We start from the raw sequence: 22,100 nt of genomic DNA, 5'->3' as shown, positions 1-22,100 counted from the left end.
TCATTGGAAGTCGCTTTGAAGAAAAGTGTCTGCTAAATAAATGTAGTATAGCTGCCGTGTTTGAGGAGCGAGTGGTTGAGAAACACAGATGAATGGAGGGGTGCACGGGGGTCGGTCTCAGATGACATCTCCCATCAGCTTCCTCCTTCATTCTGTGTTCCTCATATAAGCAGATTCCTCTCTGTGAGAATGTACCTTTTTATGAAGTCGAAACACTTGTTGGCCCGAAATGTTAATTGGGTGTTTTACTGTTCTGTCAGACTCTGGCAGTGTGTGAGGTTAATTGTGTTTTTTTCACTCTACTGGGGGTAGCAGGAGAGCTGTGTAGCGGTGATGTTTAAAGATGGATATTAAAATGTGCCATAAATATGCAAAGTACAAGACAGGACACCATGTGCTGTGAGGGGGGGGAGGGGGGGGGTGCTCCTTGATACTCCCACCCATGGGGGGATGGGGGGGGGGGCTCTACTACAGGGGGAGGGCAGATAGGTTCAAAGATCAGCCGTCAAATCCTGCTGCATATAAAGTGATGGGTGTGCAAGCGACGTGTGTGTGTGTGTGTGTGTGTGTGTGTGTTTCTTGTTTGGCTGTGGCCAGCTAATTGGAGGGAATTAACTGTCATGAGTGGTCATGGGCAAACAATCACACGCCCAATCCCACACACACACACACACACACACACACACACACACACTCTCTGAACTACACACTGCCATGGAAGGCACTTTTTCTGGACACACTTGGTTGTTCGGCAGATTTATTCTCCCATCTCTCCTGTCTCCTTCTCGCACCCTTTGCCAGCCTTCCTGGGTTGAGCCCCAACTCTGGAGCTGCTCCTGCTGCCCACTGAGTCTATTTTCCCTCTCACACCCCTGCCTCTCACCAAATGTAACCCTGGTTAATGGTAACTGGTACCAAAAGGCCATTTCCACCACATCTTACAGGAATATGTTTCAGAGCTGCTTTTGTTTCTTCTTCTTCTTCTTCTTCTTCTTCTTCTTCTTATTATTATTATTATTATTAATAGCAACAATAATAACTAATTATTATGTATTAATATTATAGTATTGGGGGTGCGGTGATGCAATGGGCTTGGCTGGGTCCCACTTTCTGGCAGGTCTGGGGTCTGAATCCTGCTTGGGGTGCCTTGCAGTGGACAGGTGTCCCATCCTGGCTGTGTCCCCTCCAGCCTTATATATATACATATATATATATATATATATGTATATATATATATATATACACTGTATAGCTCTGTTTATATAGCACACAAAAATATTAGCAACATACTGTAATAATGGTAATAACATATTATGACATTAACTTTACCATCCTGTCCACATGCAGCAGTGTCGTCCCGTATTGAATTTCCGCTGCCAGTGTCTGGAAAGAGCAGGACACTGAAGCCTCTCGCAGTTTGCCAGGACCTGCAGATGTAACGGCTGAGGGTTGCTGGATCCGTGCCCCCGAACGGAGCCATCTGCGGTATTTCTGGTGGCAAACCGCCGGCGCGAACTCTCAGGACGTGTCACGGTGCTCCTATTTTTCATTTGCAGGTTAATGGGTTGTGTCGAGGACCTACGGGTTTGCTGCGGGGCAGCAGGACAGGGGTGTGTAAGGTTGCACGGGAGGTATGTGTGCGTGGGGGGCGGACTCCCGCCGGATGAAGCGGCCGAGTGCTAATGGCGCATCGCGGGGTGCCGGCAGCGAGCGGGAGATCCCGCGCTCTCCCTCCTGGCAGAAAGAACGCAGAGCGGCGAGGCGCCGGGGACCGAGGTGTGGAGGGAAAGACAGCTGGAGGAGGACAGGCTCTGCTTTCAGTGCTCCTTCCTGGGGGCGAGAGGCAGTCTGAAGGCGGTAATGAAGGCTAGTTGTCAAAGCACAGAGGGCTGTTGGCTTGTTATTCCCTCCGAGGCCCTTCTGTGCCATCGCACAGCCTGTCTCTCTCTCTCTCTCTCTCTCTCTCTCTCTCTCTCTCTCTCTCTCTCTCTCTCTCTCTCTCTCTCTGTTTCACACATACAAACTCACCCACTGTGACTGTGCTCCAGTTGGGGTCGGTGTATGTGCTTGCTGCGTATAGTGTAGCGCCAGAGGAAATGCCCCTCTGCCCTGATACATGTCTGCCGTTACTGCCCCTTCCAAGTGACGGGTTCAAACTCGTCCGACGCGCGGCGCCACGCGGGAGACCTGCGAGAGGTTTAGGGGCCGGATGAGCGCCAAGTCGTTCCGTTCCCGCCGTCGGGTCGGTCCGAGGTGGCGGGGCGGAGCGGTTGTCTCGAACCCGCGCCAGCGCCGAACCCATAAGTGCCGGGGCGAACGGAGGCGTGCTGTACCCCGGGCCCGGTGCCGGACAGACCGAGCCAGAGGACGAGAGGCGGAGCGTTGTTCTCGCTCGCCGTGTCCCTCTTCCCGACACTCGTTATGCAAATGAGGTTGGCAGAAGATAACAGGGTGGAAGACGGACAGCGTCCAGGGCGGCCGGCGGCCTTGGAGTAAAAGGGACAAATAAAAGCAAAGTGACCTTCGGAGAGAGCCACCCCGGCCGCTGCCCCCCGCTGCCCCCCGCTGCCCCCCCGACAGGACGCCCCTTTAATAAGGCTGCGCGGGATCTGCCGCCGAGCTGCTTTTGTCTGTCCGGCCGAAACCCTTGGAGCGACAAGAAGAGGGCCGGGGGCCACCGCTGGCGCCCGGCTCCATCAGCAAAGCGACCCAGATTGAGGCCCACGCAGGGGTCTGGAGCCCCCCACCCCCCACACACACACACACTCACACAGGAGCGCTGCACCGGTCTGCTCCAGTTCGCTTCGACTGCATTCCAGCGAACGATAACCTGCTCGTGGGGTCCCGCTCCATGTTTTGGGAGTTTTTGGAGATATGTGTCCTAGCAGCCCTGCGGTTAGGCTTGCGGCAAGAAAAAAAATTAATAAGCGCACCATGCAAATCATAACGAAGGAAACGGAGCGGAAGACGCCCGTTACAAATCTCCCAAAGCGTTGGATCCGGACGTTTGAGATTCCGGGCAAATTCCCTTCGGTCACGGACATTTTTGAGCTGCGCCGACTTTGAGAAAATGTTGTAGACAGGTTGGGGTTCGCAGGGAACGCATCCGATGGGAGTAATTAAAGCAAAAAGCAAAATATGTATAATAATAAAGAACCAGACACTGATAAACGCAGTTTGGAGACACTTAACAACTGAGGCTTTAGCCATTATCACCAGCCATCCAAACACATTAGATGAGCACCGTCGCCGAAAAGCTCCGACTCCCTGCTCGTTCACGTATTCCCGATAATGGCTGAAATTATTTTCTTCTGTGTTTCTGCGCAAAATATTATATTATAAGGCTGTATATGTATAATAAGACCCGGTTACAGCTTTGGGTAAAACCGTTTGAGGTTCACACTGACTTCGCTTAACACGAGTAGCTCATTTATAATTTATGCCATTAATGAAGGCCTTTAAACAGTTTTTGAACTGCGAGCAGTATTCACCCCCACCCCCACCTTTTCTGTTGAACTTGCATTGTGGCTGAGTGTGCATGAATAGAGATGGAGCAAATTCCATTTTTCTTCACACTCTCCTGCTGTTGGACTCAAAGGTTGCAGGTTCAAATCCCCTCTCTGGCTGTTGTACCCTTGAGCAAGGTACTTACCCTAAATTGCTCCGGTAAAATTACCCAGCTGTATGAACAGGTAAGTACCTTCACATTGTAAGGTGGTTTGAAGAAATGCATCAAGTAATTGAATAAATGTAAAAATATTTGTGGGAAGGGGAAAGAAACAAAAAAAAGACCTCAAACGAGATGTTCTGAATTTGGCGGAAGGGAGATGGACAGGGAGATGGACAGGGATATGCCGGAGGAGTCCTGCAGGTCTCCAGGAGCGCGTGGTTGTGCCGGAGCTGTGGGTCGCTAGCGAAAATGGGAAGGGTTGTGTGTCGGAGGCCAGCGGAGGTAACTAAGCGTGTGTCGTTGGTGGAAAGATCACTCGTCAAACTGACGTTGCTTTGTTTGTCATGATCTTCCTGCGGAAAGAGTCCGTCGTCTGCCGAGACCCCCGCGTTTCCCCCATCGCTCTTTACCGCGGTAATGAAAGACATTTATCATCTATAGTCATCAGAAGAGGCATGAAGAAATTGTCAATTTTGCAGGAGCAAATGATTAGATATCGCGGCCTTTTTTTCCCTCGTTAACCTGTTCCCCCGGCTCTCGCCGCGGTATTCGAAGTTTAATTTCGCTCGGCGATCGGAAATGAGCTCGATCGTATCTCCGGCGCGTGGCCTCCGTGGGCGTGGGTGTCGGCTCCGGGCGCCAAAGCCTCCGCGCGCTCCGAACGGCCGCCGCGTTTCCGCCGCGTCCTCGGCCGTGGCGCCCGGAGGAGCCGGGCTGTTTGCGAGCGCGTTTGCGTCGGTGTTAATGTGCTCCTTCGCAGGCGCCCGGCGTCCGCTGTTGCGGGGTTTGTCTCAGCTGCTTCTTTTCCGCCATCTACAAAGGGAGGGTGATCTTCGGAGACTCTGTCTGGTGCTGCGTGGGAGTCTCTGTGTTTTCCTGGGCTGCTGCTGATCCCTTTCCTTTGGACTCCTTCTCTTAGTGTGTGTGTGTGTGTGTGTGAACCTATGAGCACGGCAGCGACTAGCAGGAGTTTTTGCGAGCCGTGAACGTTATTTATTGAGCGCAGTTATCCAGCATTAGGGTTTTATTTGATGATGTGTCATCCCGGGTCTCGCCTCGTCAGCTGCCCCCCCCCCCGGCCCACACAGTACCGCGTTTTTCACCGTACTCCCACCTCCTCCTCTCTCCCTCACTTTCTCCCGCTTCCCTCCCCTCTCTCCTTCCTCTAACATCTCTCTTCTGCTTCTTTTTTCTTCCTTCTCGCCCCGCTATCCCTCTGGCTGTATCTCTTGCTCTCTCCCTCACGCCTCCAACCTGTCTCTCTCTGCCTAGTTCTCCCTTCCTTTCTTCTCTCTCCAGCCCGCTTCCTTTGCTCTTTCTTTCCTACCCCCTATGGTGCACGCCTGCGTCGGGATATTTGTACTCCTGCGTTCCTTTGCTGCTCTGTCGATCTGTGCAGTGTTATTGTAGCCTCTCCAGCTGAACACTTACACACACACACACACACACACACACCGCTGACACATTGGCAGCTCCCGCTCTCATCCGTCTCATCGCTCAGACCGGCTCAATTGATCCGTCTCCTCTTCTCATAGCGGGGTCCGGAGAGGAATGAATATGTCCAGATGCTCATATGTGATGTACTTAGGGGACGAAGAGGGTGGTTGTGGGAAATGGCTAAGTTGACGCTCTTATCTGAAGCAACGAGCGTGAAGTTCAAGTGTGAAAACCCCTCCAGTACACACACTGTTTGGGTTAAGGTGCAGAATGTACATTGACTACCCATGCAACCTAACCCTAACCCAAGAATACATATTCATGCTTGATGTCAGAAGCTCCATATACAACTATTAGTCTGATTCAAGTGTCTAAGTTTCTTCCTTGACAAAAGTTAACACTGATTCCGATTTACAAATATAATTGACTTTGGAAGATCTGATGTGATATGATGCGTCTCCGTGTTGCCGTGACCCGGTTCTGTTCTATCTGCTCTTTGTCGATTCGTTATAATAAAGATCCTTAGAAATGGTGGCAAGAAAGGAGTGACTCCAAGTCGCCAGATGCGTCTCTTCCTCGACGCCCTTGAGGAGGGACTTCGGTCACCTTGAGTGGTTGCACGTTGCAGTGGAGAAGCCCCTTACGCCGTGGGGCTCCTCTTTGAGGACGGGTGACATGCTTAGACCGGAACCTCGGCTTGAGGCGTTGGGCTCCGCTCGCTGCTGGAGAGCTCTGTTCCATCAGAACCTCCCGGGGATCCGTGTCAGAGACCCGTTCGAGGACTTCCACATCCTTCTCGCTCTTTCTGGTTGATCGCGGAATCCACAGACGACGATAGTCGGAGAAGTTTCGAAGCATCGTGCGCACCCGGCTGTTTAGACCTTCCCCGGACAAAATTGAAGCCGGAACGTTTGAGGGGCGAATTTATTTAATTTGTCGAAATGGATTCTCTTCGGAGAAGTCCGTTTTTAAAACCCATTTATGCAAAAGCAGCCCTCCTTGAAGAGGCGCTTCAGAGGCGCGGCGAGAAGTTCTCCGAAATCACTTGTTTAGCAGTGATTCATTTGTGAGTCGTCCTCCTGCTCCAGTCACGCAAAGAGCTCAGTTCTGTCGCCGTCTGGAGTTTTCCTGGAGCTTTGATTTCGTCAAAGTCAAGCCTTTTGTCCGTGTTTTTCCCCGGCGAGACCGCAGTTTTTTACTGCTGGATGATTTCTTTTTGATAGATGTGTGTGTGTGTATATATAAGTGAGTGTCTCTTTTATAAAATGGAAACATCCTTGCCACTTTTATTCAGTAAATTCAATGGTATTTTCCCCTCTACAAAAGACTCCAGCAAATCCAATTTTTCGCATTTAATGAATGTCCTTGTGGGCCTGAAACTGGAATGTGAGCGATGCTTGAGGGAACCTGCTGCTTTGGTCACCTGCATCCAGAGAGACAACCCACGGTCCCTCACCCACAGAATTTTGTGCACTCATGGGCCCCCTTCATCTTTACCGCATCTCCAGGACAGAGCGTGGGGTTTCAGATGAAAGACTCCAGTGAAAAATTCCCCACCCTCGATAAGGGGCACGACAATCCACGCGCGTGGCTTTGCGGAGGAATTCCCTCGTTCGGTACTCGGCGTTTTGTTGCAAAGCATGAAGAGGAGCACCGGCCCAAGTTAATAAATCTTTAATTAACAAAAGCAACGTAGATTTGAGGCTGCGCGCTTGAGCAAACTCACTGGTCCTCCGCATTCCCTCCCCGGTGTCTGATGTCACACTTTCTCCTTAATAGTTGGTCCTCTTTACCGAATCAGACCTCCTTTGCCATCACTCGCTTGTTGTGCGTATATGTCCGTGTGCGCGTGTGCGTATATACTGATGCGTATACAGATGCTCCTTGACTTACGATAGTTCGACTTACGATTTTTCCACTTTACGATGGTGAGCTGGCGATAGACATTCAGTAGAAACCGTACTTCAGATTTTCAATTACGGTTTTTCCCGGGCAAGCGATATGCGGTGCGATACTCTCTCGCGATCCGCATCTCCCGGTCTGCCACACGGTTGTGTTTTGTGCCTCCATAATGTCACGGAAATGCTCATCCGTGTCTCCTGCTACTGGTGGGAAGAAGAAGAGGAGGGTAATTACTGTTTATTATTAATTGCTAGGAGAAACTCAAGATAATTGCCCAACGTGAAGGCGACAAGCCCTTAATGACCATCGCATGTATGCAAGGCTATGATGTTAGGTGTATTAAATGCATTTTCGACTTAACCCCCTCGTAAGTCGGGGACCATCTCTATATGTATGTGAATATACAGTATATATATGGAAAACTCCCAGATCCAGGTGTTTTTCACGCAGAGAATTTGTTCTCGGTCACGATCTGCTCACTCATGAGTTCCCTTTTCACTTGAGCTGGATACCCACGAGTTCCATTTCAGTTCCTCTTCAGCCTTGCCCTCAGCGCATGGGTCATCTGTGGGCTTATCTAGTGCTTTAAGTGGATTGAAGTGAAATTACAACTGAATTCTGACCAGAAAGCGCCGGGATATGTAGTGCGTTTCAAAAATGGGAATCGTTAAAATGCTGCAGCCATCAGTCAAACACATCGAGGATGAAGGGAGTAGAGAACAGGGTACGTGTCACCTTGCGGAGCGCCAGCACATCTGGACCGGACAGGAAGGAATATTGGCCTTCGACTAAATGATTGTTTCGAAGTCGTGCGAATCGGAAAATGAATAAATAAATATGAAAAAGAGCGACTGCGGGCCTAGATGGGAGCTTCCTGAAACTCCGGAGTTCTTTGTCTGAACCTCTTCCGATGCTTCCCATCAACGCGTTTCGCTCTGGAAATGGAGGATTCTTATTCGCTCTGCCGCTTTTCCTCGAGCGACAGCCGCAGTTCCAGCAGGTCATGTTAATCTCTGCAGCGGGCTGGAAGAAAGAGCCGCTCACTTTATTATTCACGCAGGTCTCTGTTGTTACATCCGTGCAGAGGCGTCGCCGCTGCGACCGCGTTCGTCCCGGAACGTTCCGCGCTCACCGTAGCCCTTGAGTTCAACACACGACGACTTTTTCCCCGAGTATCGTTATTTAACTTTTTATGATACTCTGCTTGTGAAACATTGATTTTTCCCTTGTTTTACTCACTATAGGCAGTCAGCTTTGGGAACGGTTTTCCGGAATCTTTATTCGTTCCTCTGCCGTTGCTCGCTTGCAATGATTTACATATCTATGCCTACAGGGCAATTTACTGGAGCAGTAGCAGCAAGTGCCTTCGTCCAGGGTATTACAGTGGGATTCAAACCCATGTCCTTTGAGTCCAAAGTGCGAGGCTCTAACTGCTACGCCACCTAATGCCGAGCGTGACGGATCTCCCTCTCTACCTCGACCCCTTCTTCTGCCGGACAGGTTCGGACCTGCAGGTTTGCCAGACCAAAGGTCCGACCTGCTGCTCGCGGAAGATGGAGGAGCGATACCAGGCGGTGGCCCGGCAGAACATGGAATCCAACCTACAGGCATCCAGCGCCCAGCTCAAGCTTCTCATCATACAGAACGCTGCCCTCTTCCAAGGTAAAAGAGACGTGTGCGGTTATTAATTTTTCATGGAGCTGATGCTTCTCTCCAAAGCAATTTACACTCTGATGCTCATATAAAGCGCAGCTCACAGTTATTTCATAGTAAGCTTTTCCAGCAATTTAAGAGAGCAGCGCATTCTTGCTGTATCAGTCCAGGGTTAAGTACCTTGATCAAGGGTAATGGTGCAGGAGTGGGAGTCAGACACAGCTCTCCGGTTGCAAGGCGGTGACTCGAACCAGCACGCCACCCGCTGCTCCCTGTAAAGAGCTTAAACCATCGAGAACGTAGCCGAGCGAGAGGAGACGCGAGCCGAGTTCGTCCGAGCGATCGCGCGCCACACGAATACGGGACGTAACGCGTGCGTGCGTAGCAACGCAAGCCGAGGCCCCCCGGTCCTGCCGTCCCGCACGTCTCGGCACCGAGGCACAGCCGGCAACGCGGATGAAACGAGCGACGCGAGTGGCACTTGTAGATGGAACCTCACGGTCGAGGGAGGCTCTGCTCCGCGTTCGCTCATTAGCGGGAGGCGCAGATGAATAGACAAACGCGGCACGTCGGCACGGGAACGGAGGCCGCGCTCGCCTCCGTCGTTCTGCCGTAATGAGGTTAGGCCCGTCCGCGGCGGCGCGGCGCGCTTTCGTTAGGGGGAACTCGATGCTAATTGCTTGAGGTCCGGACCCCGGGAGAACTTCCCGTGCAGCCGTGGGACCGGCGGCATCATCGCCGTCTTGTCTTCTCTTGTTGTTCCTCCCGGTTACGCTGGGTATCGAGCGACTGCTTTGTGTTTTTTTCCCGTCCTCTGTTCTTCGCGCCGCCTCTTTTATTCTTTTGTGCTCTTGCCTCTGCTGGAGATCAAAGGCCTCCCATCCCCACTCGTCGCCCTCTTATCTCCCAGAGTCCTCTCTCGAACCCAAGTCTGCCCACCTCCCCAGCCACCCTCTCTCCAGCTTGGAAGTTTTTTAACGTGCGCCGGAGTGCGGCAAGGGTTCGGCCGTTTCAAGTCGGCTTCGTCAAACTACCATGAAAGGGCACCCTGTCCACCGTGGGGGTTTGGGGGGGTCTCAGGACTGTCGTCTTACCGGAGGGGAGCGTCACCGTGTGGTTAAGGCTCGGAGACTCCCGACTGGTCCTTAACTCTTCTTTCCTGCCGCCTAGCGGTTGTGCCGCCTCGGTAAAAGCGCAGCCCTGGAGCGGCTAAGACAGGTGTGTGTGTGTGTGTGTGTGTGTGTGTGTGTTTGTGTCCGTCTGTCTGTCACAGATCAGCATTTATTCATTTATCACTCACACCTGTTGGGAAAGAAAACTTATGTGCAGTTTTCAACCTCGCAAGCCATTAAAGCGTGATGTGTCGATACACGGTTAATATCCGAAAAACTAATATCTCGAGAGTTTCCCGAGTGGCGCGAATGGAAATTGAACAACAGAAAATAGAGAGCGGTAGCCAAACGCGGCCGATCAATCGGTTTAACAGCGCGACGGGAAATGAAAAACCGCCACAGAGCCGACGAAGGAAAGACGAAACGAGACGAGAACGAGAGAGATGCGAACGCGGAACGGACTAAGTGTTGTAATGTCATTTAGCTTCACCGGCTCAAGGCCGGACCTTCCGCTGCCGCAATTGTCAGATTATCAGACTGCGAACTTTTTTTAATCCGCAGAGGGATGATTAGTTGTATTGTGCGGAGGGAAGTGGCAAGATCTTTATTAGCATGAGGGTAAAAAATTAATCACTCGCTCAATAGGTTCAGTCAGTCAATGAGTCAAACGGGGACAAAAAGCTCATCGGTCATGGCGCTCGGCTCGGCCGCCTGTCCGTCAACGTGACTGACGGCTCTAATTCCCGCGAGCCTCCGGACCTTGGCGTCGGGACCGAGTTTAATAGACACGGCGCTGCGTGCGAAGCATGTCCGTAACCCGTGCGGCGCGAGAAAGCCGCGCACGCCGAGACGGACGGAGAGGAGGCCGCGCGCGAGCTTCGCTTCCGAGCCGAACCGGCGGAGGGAGAAGGATTTCATCCCTTTTCAAAAGAATTTGAAACTTAATCCCCTTTGCAAAGTCTGAGATTTAGAAATGGTAACAGATTCTCTTTTAAAAGCCAAAAAAAAAAAAAAAAAAGCAGCAGCCCCCCCCCCCCCCCCCCCCAGCTCAAAGAGGATAAGTTGCAGCCATTAGGATGTGTGCGAAGGGCCTGACGTGACAGCGTGAGGAATGAATCGAAGGTTTGGCGTTTTCGCTTTATTCTTTGTTCTCCAGTCGAGTCAGCAGTCAAAAGAAGAGCGTGCTTCTGAGCGCCCGGCCCCCCGTTCCCCGAGGGGGGCACCCCCACCCCCTCTCCCTGCCTCCCCGGGCTCCGGCACCCGGTGCTCCTCCGGGAGATCGCCCGAAAAGCGGGGATGCCGGCACACAACGCAACTCCTTTTTTTTAGAAGTGCAAGCAGTTATTGTTTTCGTCTTATTTCGGGTTTCGGGGCGGAGTTAGGAATCGTTTGCTGCCATTGACAGTCAGGGTAAAATTCCCACAAATAGAGGGCAATAAATGTGTGCCTTCGATGCAGGAAAGGTGAAGAAAGCTGTGAAACTTTGCCAAAACACCATGTGATGAAATCAGAGACCCTGGAAATTTACATTTACCTTCATTCTTTTAGCTGGATCTTCTTTCCATAGCAAATTACAGTGTTAAGTGACACAAATATTTACCCATTTATACAGCTGGGTAATCTTACCTGCGCAATGTGGGGTAAGTACCTTCCTCAAGGGTACTATAGCTGGAGGTGGGAGCCAAAAGCCTCAAAAGGCAGGGGGCACTCGGATTTGAACCGGGGACCTCTTGATCTGCAGTCAAATGCTCTACCACTGAGCTATACCCCCATAAGAACAATAGTGAACAGAACCAATTATTGATCGAGAGGATGTCCTACAAATTATACCTATTTCCTTTTTTATTTGACACTTTTCTCCAAAGCGATTTAGCATTCGTGTAGTATTTTTTTGGGGAGCACAGTGGTGCAGCGGGTTTGACCGGGTCCTACTCTCTGGTGGGTCTGGGGTTCAAGTCCTGCTTGGGGTGCCTTGCGACGGACTGGCATCCTGTCCTGGGTGTGTCCCTTCCCCCTCCAGCCTTAGGCCCCGTGTTGCTGGGTTAGGCTCTGGCTTGCTGTGACCCTGGTTGGGACAAGCGGTTTCAGGTAATGTGGGTGTGTATTATTAATTTAGGACAAGTACCTTTATCAAGAGTGTTACCACTCAAAGGCAGCACTTCTAGCCACTCTCCTACCTGCTGCCCTATAAAACTCCCCGCTGTTTCCCAGCTCTCAGTTTCACCTTTCTCCGTGATCGCCTCCTCTTCATCTACACCGCCGTGTTTGCTGGTGGAGATCAGCGCACAGCCACCTCAGTTCCACCAGCTCAGAACATCCCAAGAACCCTTTTGTCCCTCTTCCCCTCGGAATGTGCCGGAATGCGGCATCACGCCGACACCTGGTGCCTCGAAGTCATTTCCCTCCCATTTCCCCCTGCGGAGTGAATTCGCCTTCCAGGCAGCCAGGTGTCGGAGAGGGGTCCCCGATTGCGCCGAGACTTGGACGTACCTGAGGTCGTTTGTCCAGCGCTGGGGGTGAAACCTAATGACTTAATGAGCGCTCCGCAACGAGCCCTGCCGGTGTCGTTAGCCGGGCGAGCGGGGATTTACCGCTCATTACCTTGTCGTTGTCTGCTGGTCATTGGCTTCGTTCTAACCTACTTTTCAGAGTGTGTCATCGTCTTTCCGCGTGCTGCGGCCCTCGGAGACTCGGATGGCCGTCTGCTTGTCTGCTCCTTTGGGGTTGCCGGAGATGAGGAGCTGCTGGACGTATGAGCATCGCCATGTTGTGAAAGTTAACGTGCTCTCCAGTTGGCGATGACTAACTGTTTAAATCGGTGTGACCAACCCGAGTGTCTCCATCGCAAGTTCTCACTCCATGGCCGTGTCCCACTTGTGTGGAGCGAGATGCGTCGGTGGTGAAATTGTGTCCTTCAGAGCCGGGTGTGTCCAGCCGCGCAGCAGTTGGCCGTGGCTCTGGAAGAAGGAGCATTTGGGCTCCATGCTGGATTCTACACCCAAGGTGACCTTGGACAAGGTTGATCATTGACGCCAGAAAATCTGGGTCTGCAGATCAAAGGAGTCTCTCTCTCTCTCTCTCTCTCTCTCTCTCTCTCTCCCCCTGCCCACCGCATTCTGCCCCGATCGCTGACCACATCGTGGACGCCCGCCAGATCTCTTGCCCCACCGGCACTCTGATGGCGACTCTCGTTTTGGAAACTTCCTCCCACCCCCAGCAGATTCACCGTGCTGCACCGGCACCAGTGAACCATCTCGATCCCTCGTGCCGACCGCTTGACCGATGCAGGACCCACTCCCCTGCCGCAAATTCTCAAAAGAAGCCTCTTTGTTTCACAGAGAGTATCTCCAGCCTCCGTCTTCCGACAAAAGCGACCGGGCACCTTGGATCGCTGGCTGCCTCTCTGTTGATAATTAGTCAGCCGGCTCACGCCGCATGTGGCTCATTTGCATATCGTTCCTACTGAGGATTTAAATCTTCGCTAGTGCTGTTATTACCCCAGAAAGACAGGACCCCGTCACACACACAAGACACTCTTCATTTGGGCTAGGGTGGCACTCTTTATTATTGCTGGGTAATATTTCACATGAAAGTGACTTTCTTTTCAACTCTGTGTGACATTTGTGCCTAAACATCTTGTAGCCCACACACTCCGCGGGCCTTTGGCGAAGGGTACGGCAGCCGCGTCCTGCTTGGGGTTTGAACCCTTTAACCATGCGGTCACATGTTCCGCAGCCATCATACAAGCAGCTCGTGTCTGCCAACCTTTCTTAATGCTCTCATTGTGTGTGCATGTGTGTGTCTGTGGAGTCTCCTTTAACACACCTGTCTTTGTATACACACACACACACACGCTGTGTATGTCCCGTTGTAGGCTGTCTCTGCGGAAAATTCTTGTTGGTCATTTCCCATCCATGGCTGCCAGAGAAAGCCTCGTGCTTTGCCATTCTGTCATCGTGCCATTCGGTTCGGGAGAGGAGGATCCTGGGTAATCCTGGAGGACGAGGCCCCGGAGGCGGGGACCCTTTGTACGGTGTGTAGGGCACAGCTTCCGTTTAGGCAACCTGAGGCACGCTCGTCGCCTTGCCCATGTTCTGGACAGGTGCTGAAGTTAATGGGTGGTGTGGAGCACTTCAAAAAAAGGCATCTCCGTTACCGCGGTAGCGATCAGAGGCAGGGGGGGCCACGGTGTGCGTCGCTGAGTCAAGCAGAAACACACTCCTCTGGTGATGGCTCCAGCGAGGCTCTGACGTCCCTTGTGGTCCACAACCACCTTTTCTATGCGTTCGCCGCTTTGAGAGGCTTTAAACGAGTCGTATCTACATTGTTTTCGCTTTTTTGTCGGCTGGTTTTCTGAATATGTTCATTTTAAATGGGGGGGACCTTTAGTTTTATGTGCCATGAATACACACGGTAGCACTTAAGAGCGAATCTAAATTATGCAACTTCCATCAGTGACCACCTCTTATTTCATAGGGCACTTTGCCTGCCCCTCGCTGTCGGTACTGTGGGCTCTTCAATTAAAGTGTTTCACTTCAGTGGCGCCCCCCACCTTCAGCTCAGGGCAGGGGTGTGGGGGTGTGTGGGGGGTGTGTGGGGGGTGTGTGGGGGTAGATCGCTGCGGTTGCCTACCAGAAACACTGCCCAATAGTGTTCATGGCAGGTGGGCTGGTCTATAAAAGCTCTGACTGCTGTATGCCTTTGTTAAGTGCATTTACCTTGTACAGCCATCCCTTTCACCGTGGTACGGACACTCGATATACAAACATTCACTAACCCAGACTTCAAGGATTTGCCAAAATCACCGAATCCAGGGTGTAACTGGTCCCAGTGCAATTCTGGATCTCCCACTAGTCCCTGTAGGCACAGTGTCCAGAGCCTGTGAATTTTTTAGGGCTTATGAAGGAGGGGCTGAAAATTTAAAGCATAACAATAAGAAAAAAAAAGAAAAAATTTAAAGATGGGTGGCACGGTGAGTAGTGCTGCTGTCTTAGAGTGCCTGGGTTTGATTCCCGCTCTGTCTGTGTGGAGTTTGCATGTTCTCTGCGTGAGTTTCCTCTGGGTGCTCTGGTTTCCTCCCACAGCCCAAAGACATGCTGTTCAGGTTCAACCTCGTGTGTGAGTGACAGAGAGAGCGTCTTCCACTGATGTATGGATGAGTGACCCAGTGTAAGTAGTGTATCTAGCAATGTAAGTCACCACGGTGAACAAGGTGTGTGGGCTGATAACACTACATAGAGTTCATCGGAAGTTGCTTTGGAGAAAAGTGTCTGATACATAAATGTAAAAAGGTTGTGTAAAATGCAATGGAACTGAAATTTCAGAATTACATGTAAAAACCTAATTCTGGAATTTCTAGGTGTTTCATAAGGAAGTTCCTGCCGTCAGTCAGGTGGTTTCACTTGGGTTTTTACGTTAAACGCTGCACACGTTACTATTTTCATTGATTTTGGGATTTTGTTGTTTATTGTTCTGGCTTCACTGTGGCTTCAAAGAAAAAACATTCAAACAGTTCTAGCCAAAGAGGACGTTTCTTATAATTAATGGCTAATATCCCAGTTTTTAACTGCTGTACTGCAGATTGAATCCAACTCCACCTGGGGAAATGTGCCTTTTATCAGTTCGCTTGACTAAGTAGTGGTTAGAGCTGCTCCTTTTAGAGGTGAGGGTTGTTGGTTCAAATCCCACCTTTAGCTGTCGGGGTGAAGTTTACTTTTGTAAATTGGGTAAGTAACAATTTTAATGGTTCTATAAATGGTGGAGTTAATCTTTGTTTCTCAACATTGTAAGTTTTTTTCGATGAAACGTGTCGTCAGCTGTATGAATTAAGGCAAATGAACTGAAATACAGTACAGTACTGTATTCTACCCTGCGATGGGGTGTTGTCTCGTGCAGGGTTCACCCCTCCCGCTTAGAGATTCCTACATGGACTAAAATAAATAGCCAGTAGAATAAAGTGTTTATAGTGTGTGTTAGTCATAGTAAAGAAAGGTATTCGAGGTCGGTAGCGTGGCCGAGCGGTCTAAGGCGCTGGATTAAGGCTCCAGTCTCTTCGGAGGCGTGGGTTCGAATCCCACCGCTGCCAGCGGGCATTTTTTGTGGGCTCCTCCTATAGCAGCCTCGAACGAGGCACTTACCGCGAAGAGATACAGTAAAAATACTCTGCTCCAGAAATGAGGAAATAATTCCAAGTAGCGACACTGTCAACTCGCTGAGTTTAGAGAAAAAAAGCGTTCGCTGAATACAATTAAAGAAAAGTTATATAACACCAAATCATCTGGGACAAAGAATAATAATTCAAGCGTAAATATGGAAGGGATGAGATGAGACGGGTTTGTTTCGTCGATTACCATGATGTACCACACAGCAAACCCCGTTTTACTTCATCTTACCAACACGTTGCACTGCCGGTCGCTCGAGACGCGAATAAAGTAAAACTAGCGCTACATTTCGCTTGATCTTCCCGCTTCATGTCCCTCCGACAGCGCGAGCTTCGGTCATATAATAACCGCCTCCTTATCGTTTATGAATCTCCCACAATCTGGGTTATTAAATAAAGGTTTGTTTCGGATCGTTTGGTGGTGTCGGTGCGGAGCGGATAGTTATAACTTTCCTTCACTGGCGCTAAAATCAGCCGCGTTTTCGGCATCTGGATCTTTACCGGTGTGTTTTAGAGTTTTACCCTTTACTTTTGGACATACTGTGTATTTACACTGATTCTCTTCCTTTGCCCATCAGCGTTTCAGTTAAAAAAAGACTTATTTTACAGCTGTGTATTTCAAGGGTAGAAAGCAGTAGCACAGCATTGGTGGTTCAGTGGTAGAATTCTCGCCTGCCACGCGGGAGGCCCGGGTTCGATTCCCGGCCAATGCATTTCCTTGTTTTGTGACCGTCAAAATCTTTCCCTCCTTTTCCTTATGATCCGTTGTGTAGCTATTGAAGTCTTACTCCTTCGGTACCACCCTTCAACACACTGCTTACCCTGAACCGATGCTGTAAAATACCCTACTGCATGAATGGGTAAAACATTTGGTTGAAGCAGAGATGTAAATAAACAGCAACTGAAAAGAGGCGATTGTCATACTTACCTCAGTGTCTTCATTCGCTTTGGATGCTAAATGAATAAATATGAGGCACATTTCCCTTGTGGGGGGTCAAATCAGCAGCCTTCAGGCTACAAATCCAAGTCCATTTCCCTCCATTCATTGAGTATGTGGTTTTCTCCAGAGCAGCATACAGTGATTATTGTGTGAAGTCCCTACAGTCATTCACTCATCTACACACCAGAGTGCAGTAACACACACTGCAGTTAAGCTACAGCCACACATTCCAGCTGAAGCATGTGTGTTTGGACAGTGGGAGGAAACCAGAGCGCCCAGCAGAAACTCACATGAACACCACACAAACTGAGTGGGAGTTGAACCCACATCTAGAGGCATAGCAGGACACCAGCACCAATCCTTCACTGTCCTTAACAACTGCACCACCTGTTGGGGCGGATCAGGATAAACACTGGCAAGATCTTGACTTGTGTTTAAAAATCTGCTATGGTGTTTAGCAGTATTCAATTGAAATGCATGTAGTCCCGAATCGCCCAAACCCCCACCCCCCCAGTCTCCCAGTCTCCCACTCCACCACCTTCTGTGCCCTGAATGTTTAAAGTTCAAGTGGATGAATTTTTCATTGCTTCTTTTGCATTATTGAGCAGCTTATGCAATATGGGGGTGGGGTAGGATGGAAAGGACCACCACCCCTGTGCCCTGTTCGCACTGGCCTGGGTGTGGGGAACGTACCGGTGATGTTGGTGGTGCTGATTGTGGGGGGTGGGGGTTCTCCACACTCTTCATCACCGCCAAATGCTTTAGATCTGTATGTGGGGGGGCCTTGAAGACGGCTGTGCTCGCACCACTGACTGATGTGAAGAGAAATGTTTGGGTGGCACCGAGTGCCAAACCCCCCAGCGACCCTGGGCTGTGTCTTTTTGGGTGGGGGCTAAGTGGTTAAGGGAAAAAATGCACCACCACTCACCATCGCAACCCCGCTCCCCCCGAACCCTTACCCTGCGTGTAGCGATTTGCAACCATTGGCTGATGATTATTTATTCTCAAGCATCATTTCACACCACATTCATAATAGGTTCATTACCGATACATTAACACAGCATAACAGTGGCGCAGTGTTATTAAGCCCATATAATATATTTTTATAAGTGTATTCACTCCATATATCAGCATTATACATCTTGAATGATGATCTGCATAGCGGTTGCCGTCCATTTATGTCGCACCTTTTTATGTAATGTTTGGAAATGTGTTGTGGACGTACCAAGTAGATGGCCTTAATGAGAGGTATTATAGTTATTTGCATGCAGTGAAAGGGCACTTTAAGTGCATTCACGCTGATTGAAAAACAAGTCTGCCTCCCTGTGCCTCCCGAGCCCATCGCCTGCTCGTTCCGCGGCGCAGTGGGACGCCGAGTCGGCGGGGGCTACGCTGGGACCCTTTAACCAAGATCTTGTTAGTATTGATTTTCCTGAGATTGAGCAACCTTTAATTTATAATTCATTCCTGTTTCCAGGCGGAGCGAGTGAGTGAGCAAGGGAGAGAGAGCCAAAAGTGATGTAGCCTCAGTCCGGTATGGATGAGTGTGTCTGAGTCGGGGGGAGAGTGTGTCCTTAATGTGTGTGTGTGTGTGTGTGTGTGTGTGTGTGTGTGTGTGTGTGTGTGTGTGTGTGTGTGAGAGAGAGAGAGAGAGAGAGAGAGAGAGAGAGAGAGAGAGAGAGAGAGAGAGAGACTCAAGAAACTGGTGGCTGCTTGGCCCATATCCCCAGACTGGGGGTATCTCCTCTTGGATGGAGCTGACTTTACCAGACTGGATCACGGTCCGCCTGGCTGCCCTACATCACCCTGCAGGACCTGGGATGGTGTCAGAGCTGCTGCCCGTCGGGGGGGATTTCGCCTCCATTAATATGTGAGCAATTTTTCTTTGCTACAGAGGCTCGCTGAACAGTGTGGTCACTGAGGTGTTGAGCTTGGAGAAAAAAGAGCAAACTATCCCCCACCCCCACAGTGACACCCCCCCCCTCCTCCCAGTACTCAAACCTCCTCCAGCCCTCCTCCCAGCCGAGTTCAACCCTGCGGCCTGCGCTCCGGCCCGCGCTCGTCTGGCATCTCACAGCGCTGCAGCATGGTGATGGCTTCCAGGACGGGCAGAGCTTTGTCCCCGAACCCAGAGCCCTCTTGCCTCCCAGCTCCAGTTACTTGTTGTTTACATGAGCCCTTTGCTAAGCAAACCCTTTTTGATGTACACAGCCTGCAGTTCCACACTTGCAGCCATTCAGCTGTATACCCATAAATATTTAATGACCTCATTCCGGATAAAGTGTCTTTACGAAAGATACAAAGCACCAGCTCAATCTTAAGGCATAAACAGGATCCAGTGTTTTTTTTAACTGCTATGCCCTCTGCTGTCTCAGAAGCGCTTTGCCCCTCTTGCTCTCGCTCTCTGCGCTGCGAGCCGGCGGCTCCCACGCTCGTGCAACGCGGAGTCGCGCAGAGTTCAGGCGTTCATGCAGTTTTAATCGCCGGGTAGGATGTTGGTTTTCGGGCCGGCCCGGACCCTCCTCGCGCGTTCCGCGGAGCAGCCGGAGAGGCCGCGCGTGCGTCTCGCCGAGGTCACACCCGTTTCCTCGCACCCGCAGCTCCCGACGCATCCTGCGTCGTTTCACAGCCCAGATAGTTTGAACGCCGAATAAGTTTTCTGGCTCGAAAAGCGGAGATCAGAGCAGGCTCTCCGAGGGTTTGACCCTGTAACCTAGTGGTTTCATGCACAGAGAAAGCCGGAAGGCTGAGGGCGAGTTACATTCAGCACCGTGGAGTAGAGCCGGTGCCCAGAAAATGGGATTTTCAACGGAGGGTCGCGGGGCAATTGTAGCCCCGGGTTTGAAGATTCCTCGTAGAGCGCTAAGGAAGGGAGGAAGACCCCATGAAGACGAAGCCGAAGAGACGGATTTAGGATGGACAGGAAAAGTAACGACGAACTTCTGCTCCAGGTAATCAACTGAGAGTAATTGTTTTGCCGCCATTAATATGGACGGGGAGGCTTCGCGCGGGAAGAATGATGCCGGCGCAATTAGAGCGAATAAACGAGCGAAACGGAGAGTACGGAGGTAGAAACAGAGTGATGTTTTTAAAAACAGATCCATCAATTTCCCGTGCGCATTCGATACCGATTATGAATTATGACAGCGTCGTTTGTTAAACTCCGCACGCGAAGGTTCCTGGTTAATTTCCGAGAACGGGCCCCGCCCACGTCCGTGACCGCGAGCGTCCGAGGGCTGGCTGCGGCCTCGCCGACGGCGCGGAGGACCGAGCGGCGGGGCGCGGTCGTCTCAGACTGAGCCGCCCTGGTCGCGGTTTGGAGATGCAATTGCGTTCACACGCAATTTTGCTTTGTGTCTCTGACAGCCGCTGTCGCCCGCATGTGGGGACTTTTTTAACTTCGCTGCAGTTTTGCGAAGACAGGGAGAGACAGCAGGGTCACAAGTCCAGCACCCCCGTGTGGATTCCCTGTCACCGCATTGCCACCCCTGGTGCTCCGAGAGCCTCTGATCTCTCTCTCTCTCTCTCACACACACACACACACACTCTCTCACACACCCACGCATTCGTATGGAAATCAGAAAGTTCAAGTGCTGCGCATGAAACTTCTCGGGCTGTAATCGTCCCTAACCTTTGCCCCCTCCGTCCTGCCGTCGGTTTTCTCCCAGCGTACGCCCAATAAGACGCAACGCCGCCCGCGGCTGAACACCGCCATCATCTTCTCATTCGTCATCCTCACCATCGGTGATCGCAAACCAGGCCGGCGTCACATTGCCAGCAAACCCTCATCACAGGAGAGCAATAACGAGGAGTGCGGCTCACATTAAAGTCATAAACCAAGGACCGCAAAGCCCGCAAGGAGGAGGTCACACGAACCGCAGAGACCGCACAGCAGCCACCTCTTGAGTTGTTTGCTCCAGTTCGGTGCCTTGTGTCTCCGAGCCGCGCTGTTGTCAACCGAAACGACCACCTTCGATCTGGCGCTACTGTTCCATTGCTCATTTTTATTCACATTCATTTGTACTTTCTGTATTTCGATGTTCGAACCATCTCCTAATGGGACTTGAACCAACAACCTTAAGTCTGGGTCCTTAACCGCTGTACCTATTGTTCCTGTGCGGAACAGAGGGAGGTCTGTGGAATCTGGGTCATATTTGCCCCTCAGGATCTGCGGAGTGTCAGAAGCAAGAGCACGGGGCCGCACCCCCGCTCCACCCACCCACCCACCCACAGCGTCCCGATTTCCATCCCCTCCACGGTAGAAGATCTCTCTCCGCAGGAGCGCATCCCTGAACCGTGACCCGCACATGTGTGCGATGGCTTTGGGAGGAAAGCACCGGCAGCACGGCAAGCGGTGCGCGAGCCCCGTTCCCCAGACACCAGGTGGCAGCGATTATGGGCACAGTGACCTGTCTCTGGTTTCGGACCCACGATGGACCCGAGACGCGGCGCGATGAATCCCGCCAGGGGAGATCTTCCACCCCATGGCGTCTTGCCGCTGAGCAGCGTGCTAATGTCACCGTGACGGTGGTGTGGCGGCCAAATCCGGTAGAGTAAATTATACCGACGATGTGTGAAATCACTCAGTCGGCAGACGTGGAAGCCCCCCGCCGAGAGATGAACTTTCGCTGCGTGACGTCACCCTCCCGCCCCTTGGCAGGAGAACTGCTTTCGGCAGATGAGCGAGGTGTCGGGCGCTAAAGGCTGGGTCTGCGGCTCGGGACACGTGACCCAGCGCATCGCCTGTCTGCTCAGCGACCCAGGAGGAACGCTCCCCCCCGTCTGCTGCCGTCTGTCTCGAGACTCGAGCAGCGAGCGGTGATAGATGGCAGCGAGAGGACAGGCCCCACTCCTCGGGGGTGTTTCTCACACACAGAGGGACACACACACACACACACACACACGCATACATGCAGAGGTCTAGAGGATGTTGTTTCCTCCTTGTTCTGTGATGAGGTGTGGAGCTGGGGTTGCATCTCACACACACACACACACACGGCTGGGAGCTCTGCGCATCCTCGGGAACGTGTTCCCATCCTGAGACTGACAGCTGGAGTCCCTGCATCCCTCTGCACCCGGCCATGTCTACTTGGAAGCTGAGTTTACACAGTAGGATTTGTGTGTGGTGTCAGGTTTCATAAATCAGCCGCAGCAGAATCAGCTCGGAGAGGAGAAGGACTGAAAGCTCCCCGTTTTTAATAGTGTGGGTGAAGCGGCGGCGGTGAG

At 51.5% G+C, this 22,100-nt stretch overlaps 1 protein-coding gene and 3 non-coding genes across 4 annotated transcripts in view; 3 read left to right on the top strand and 1 right to left on the bottom strand.

The window, feature by feature from the left end:
• Window positions 1-22,100, top strand: part of gpc3 (glypican 3) — a 64,724-nt gene that overhangs the window by 6,000 nt on the left and 36,624 nt on the right. Inside the window, exon 4 of the mRNA XM_029257177.1 lies at window positions 8,510-8,671. Coding sequence (XP_029113010.1) covers window positions 8,510-8,671 — 162 coding nt within the window. The remainder of the gene's footprint in view (window positions 1-8,509; window positions 8,672-22,100) is intronic.
• Window positions 11,474-11,545, bottom strand: trnac-gca (transfer RNA cysteine (anticodon GCA)). Its single transcript has one exon. It is a non-coding gene; the product is annotated as a tRNA-Cys (tRNA).
• On the top strand, window positions 15,778-15,859 carry trnal-aag (transfer RNA leucine (anticodon AAG)). Its single transcript has one exon. It is a non-coding gene; the product is annotated as a tRNA-Leu (tRNA).
• On the top strand, window positions 16,577-16,647 carry trnag-gcc (transfer RNA glycine (anticodon GCC)). Its single transcript has one exon. It is a non-coding gene; the product is annotated as a tRNA-Gly (tRNA).

Source organism: Scleropages formosus, chromosome 13 (assembly GCF_900964775.1).
Source record: "Scleropages formosus chromosome 13, fSclFor1.1, whole genome shotgun sequence".
Taxonomy (NCBI): domain Eukaryota; kingdom Metazoa; phylum Chordata; class Actinopteri; order Osteoglossiformes; family Osteoglossidae; genus Scleropages; species Scleropages formosus.
Note: the sequence above shows the minus strand (reverse complement) of the source record. Positions and strands in the feature narration are given on the sequence as shown.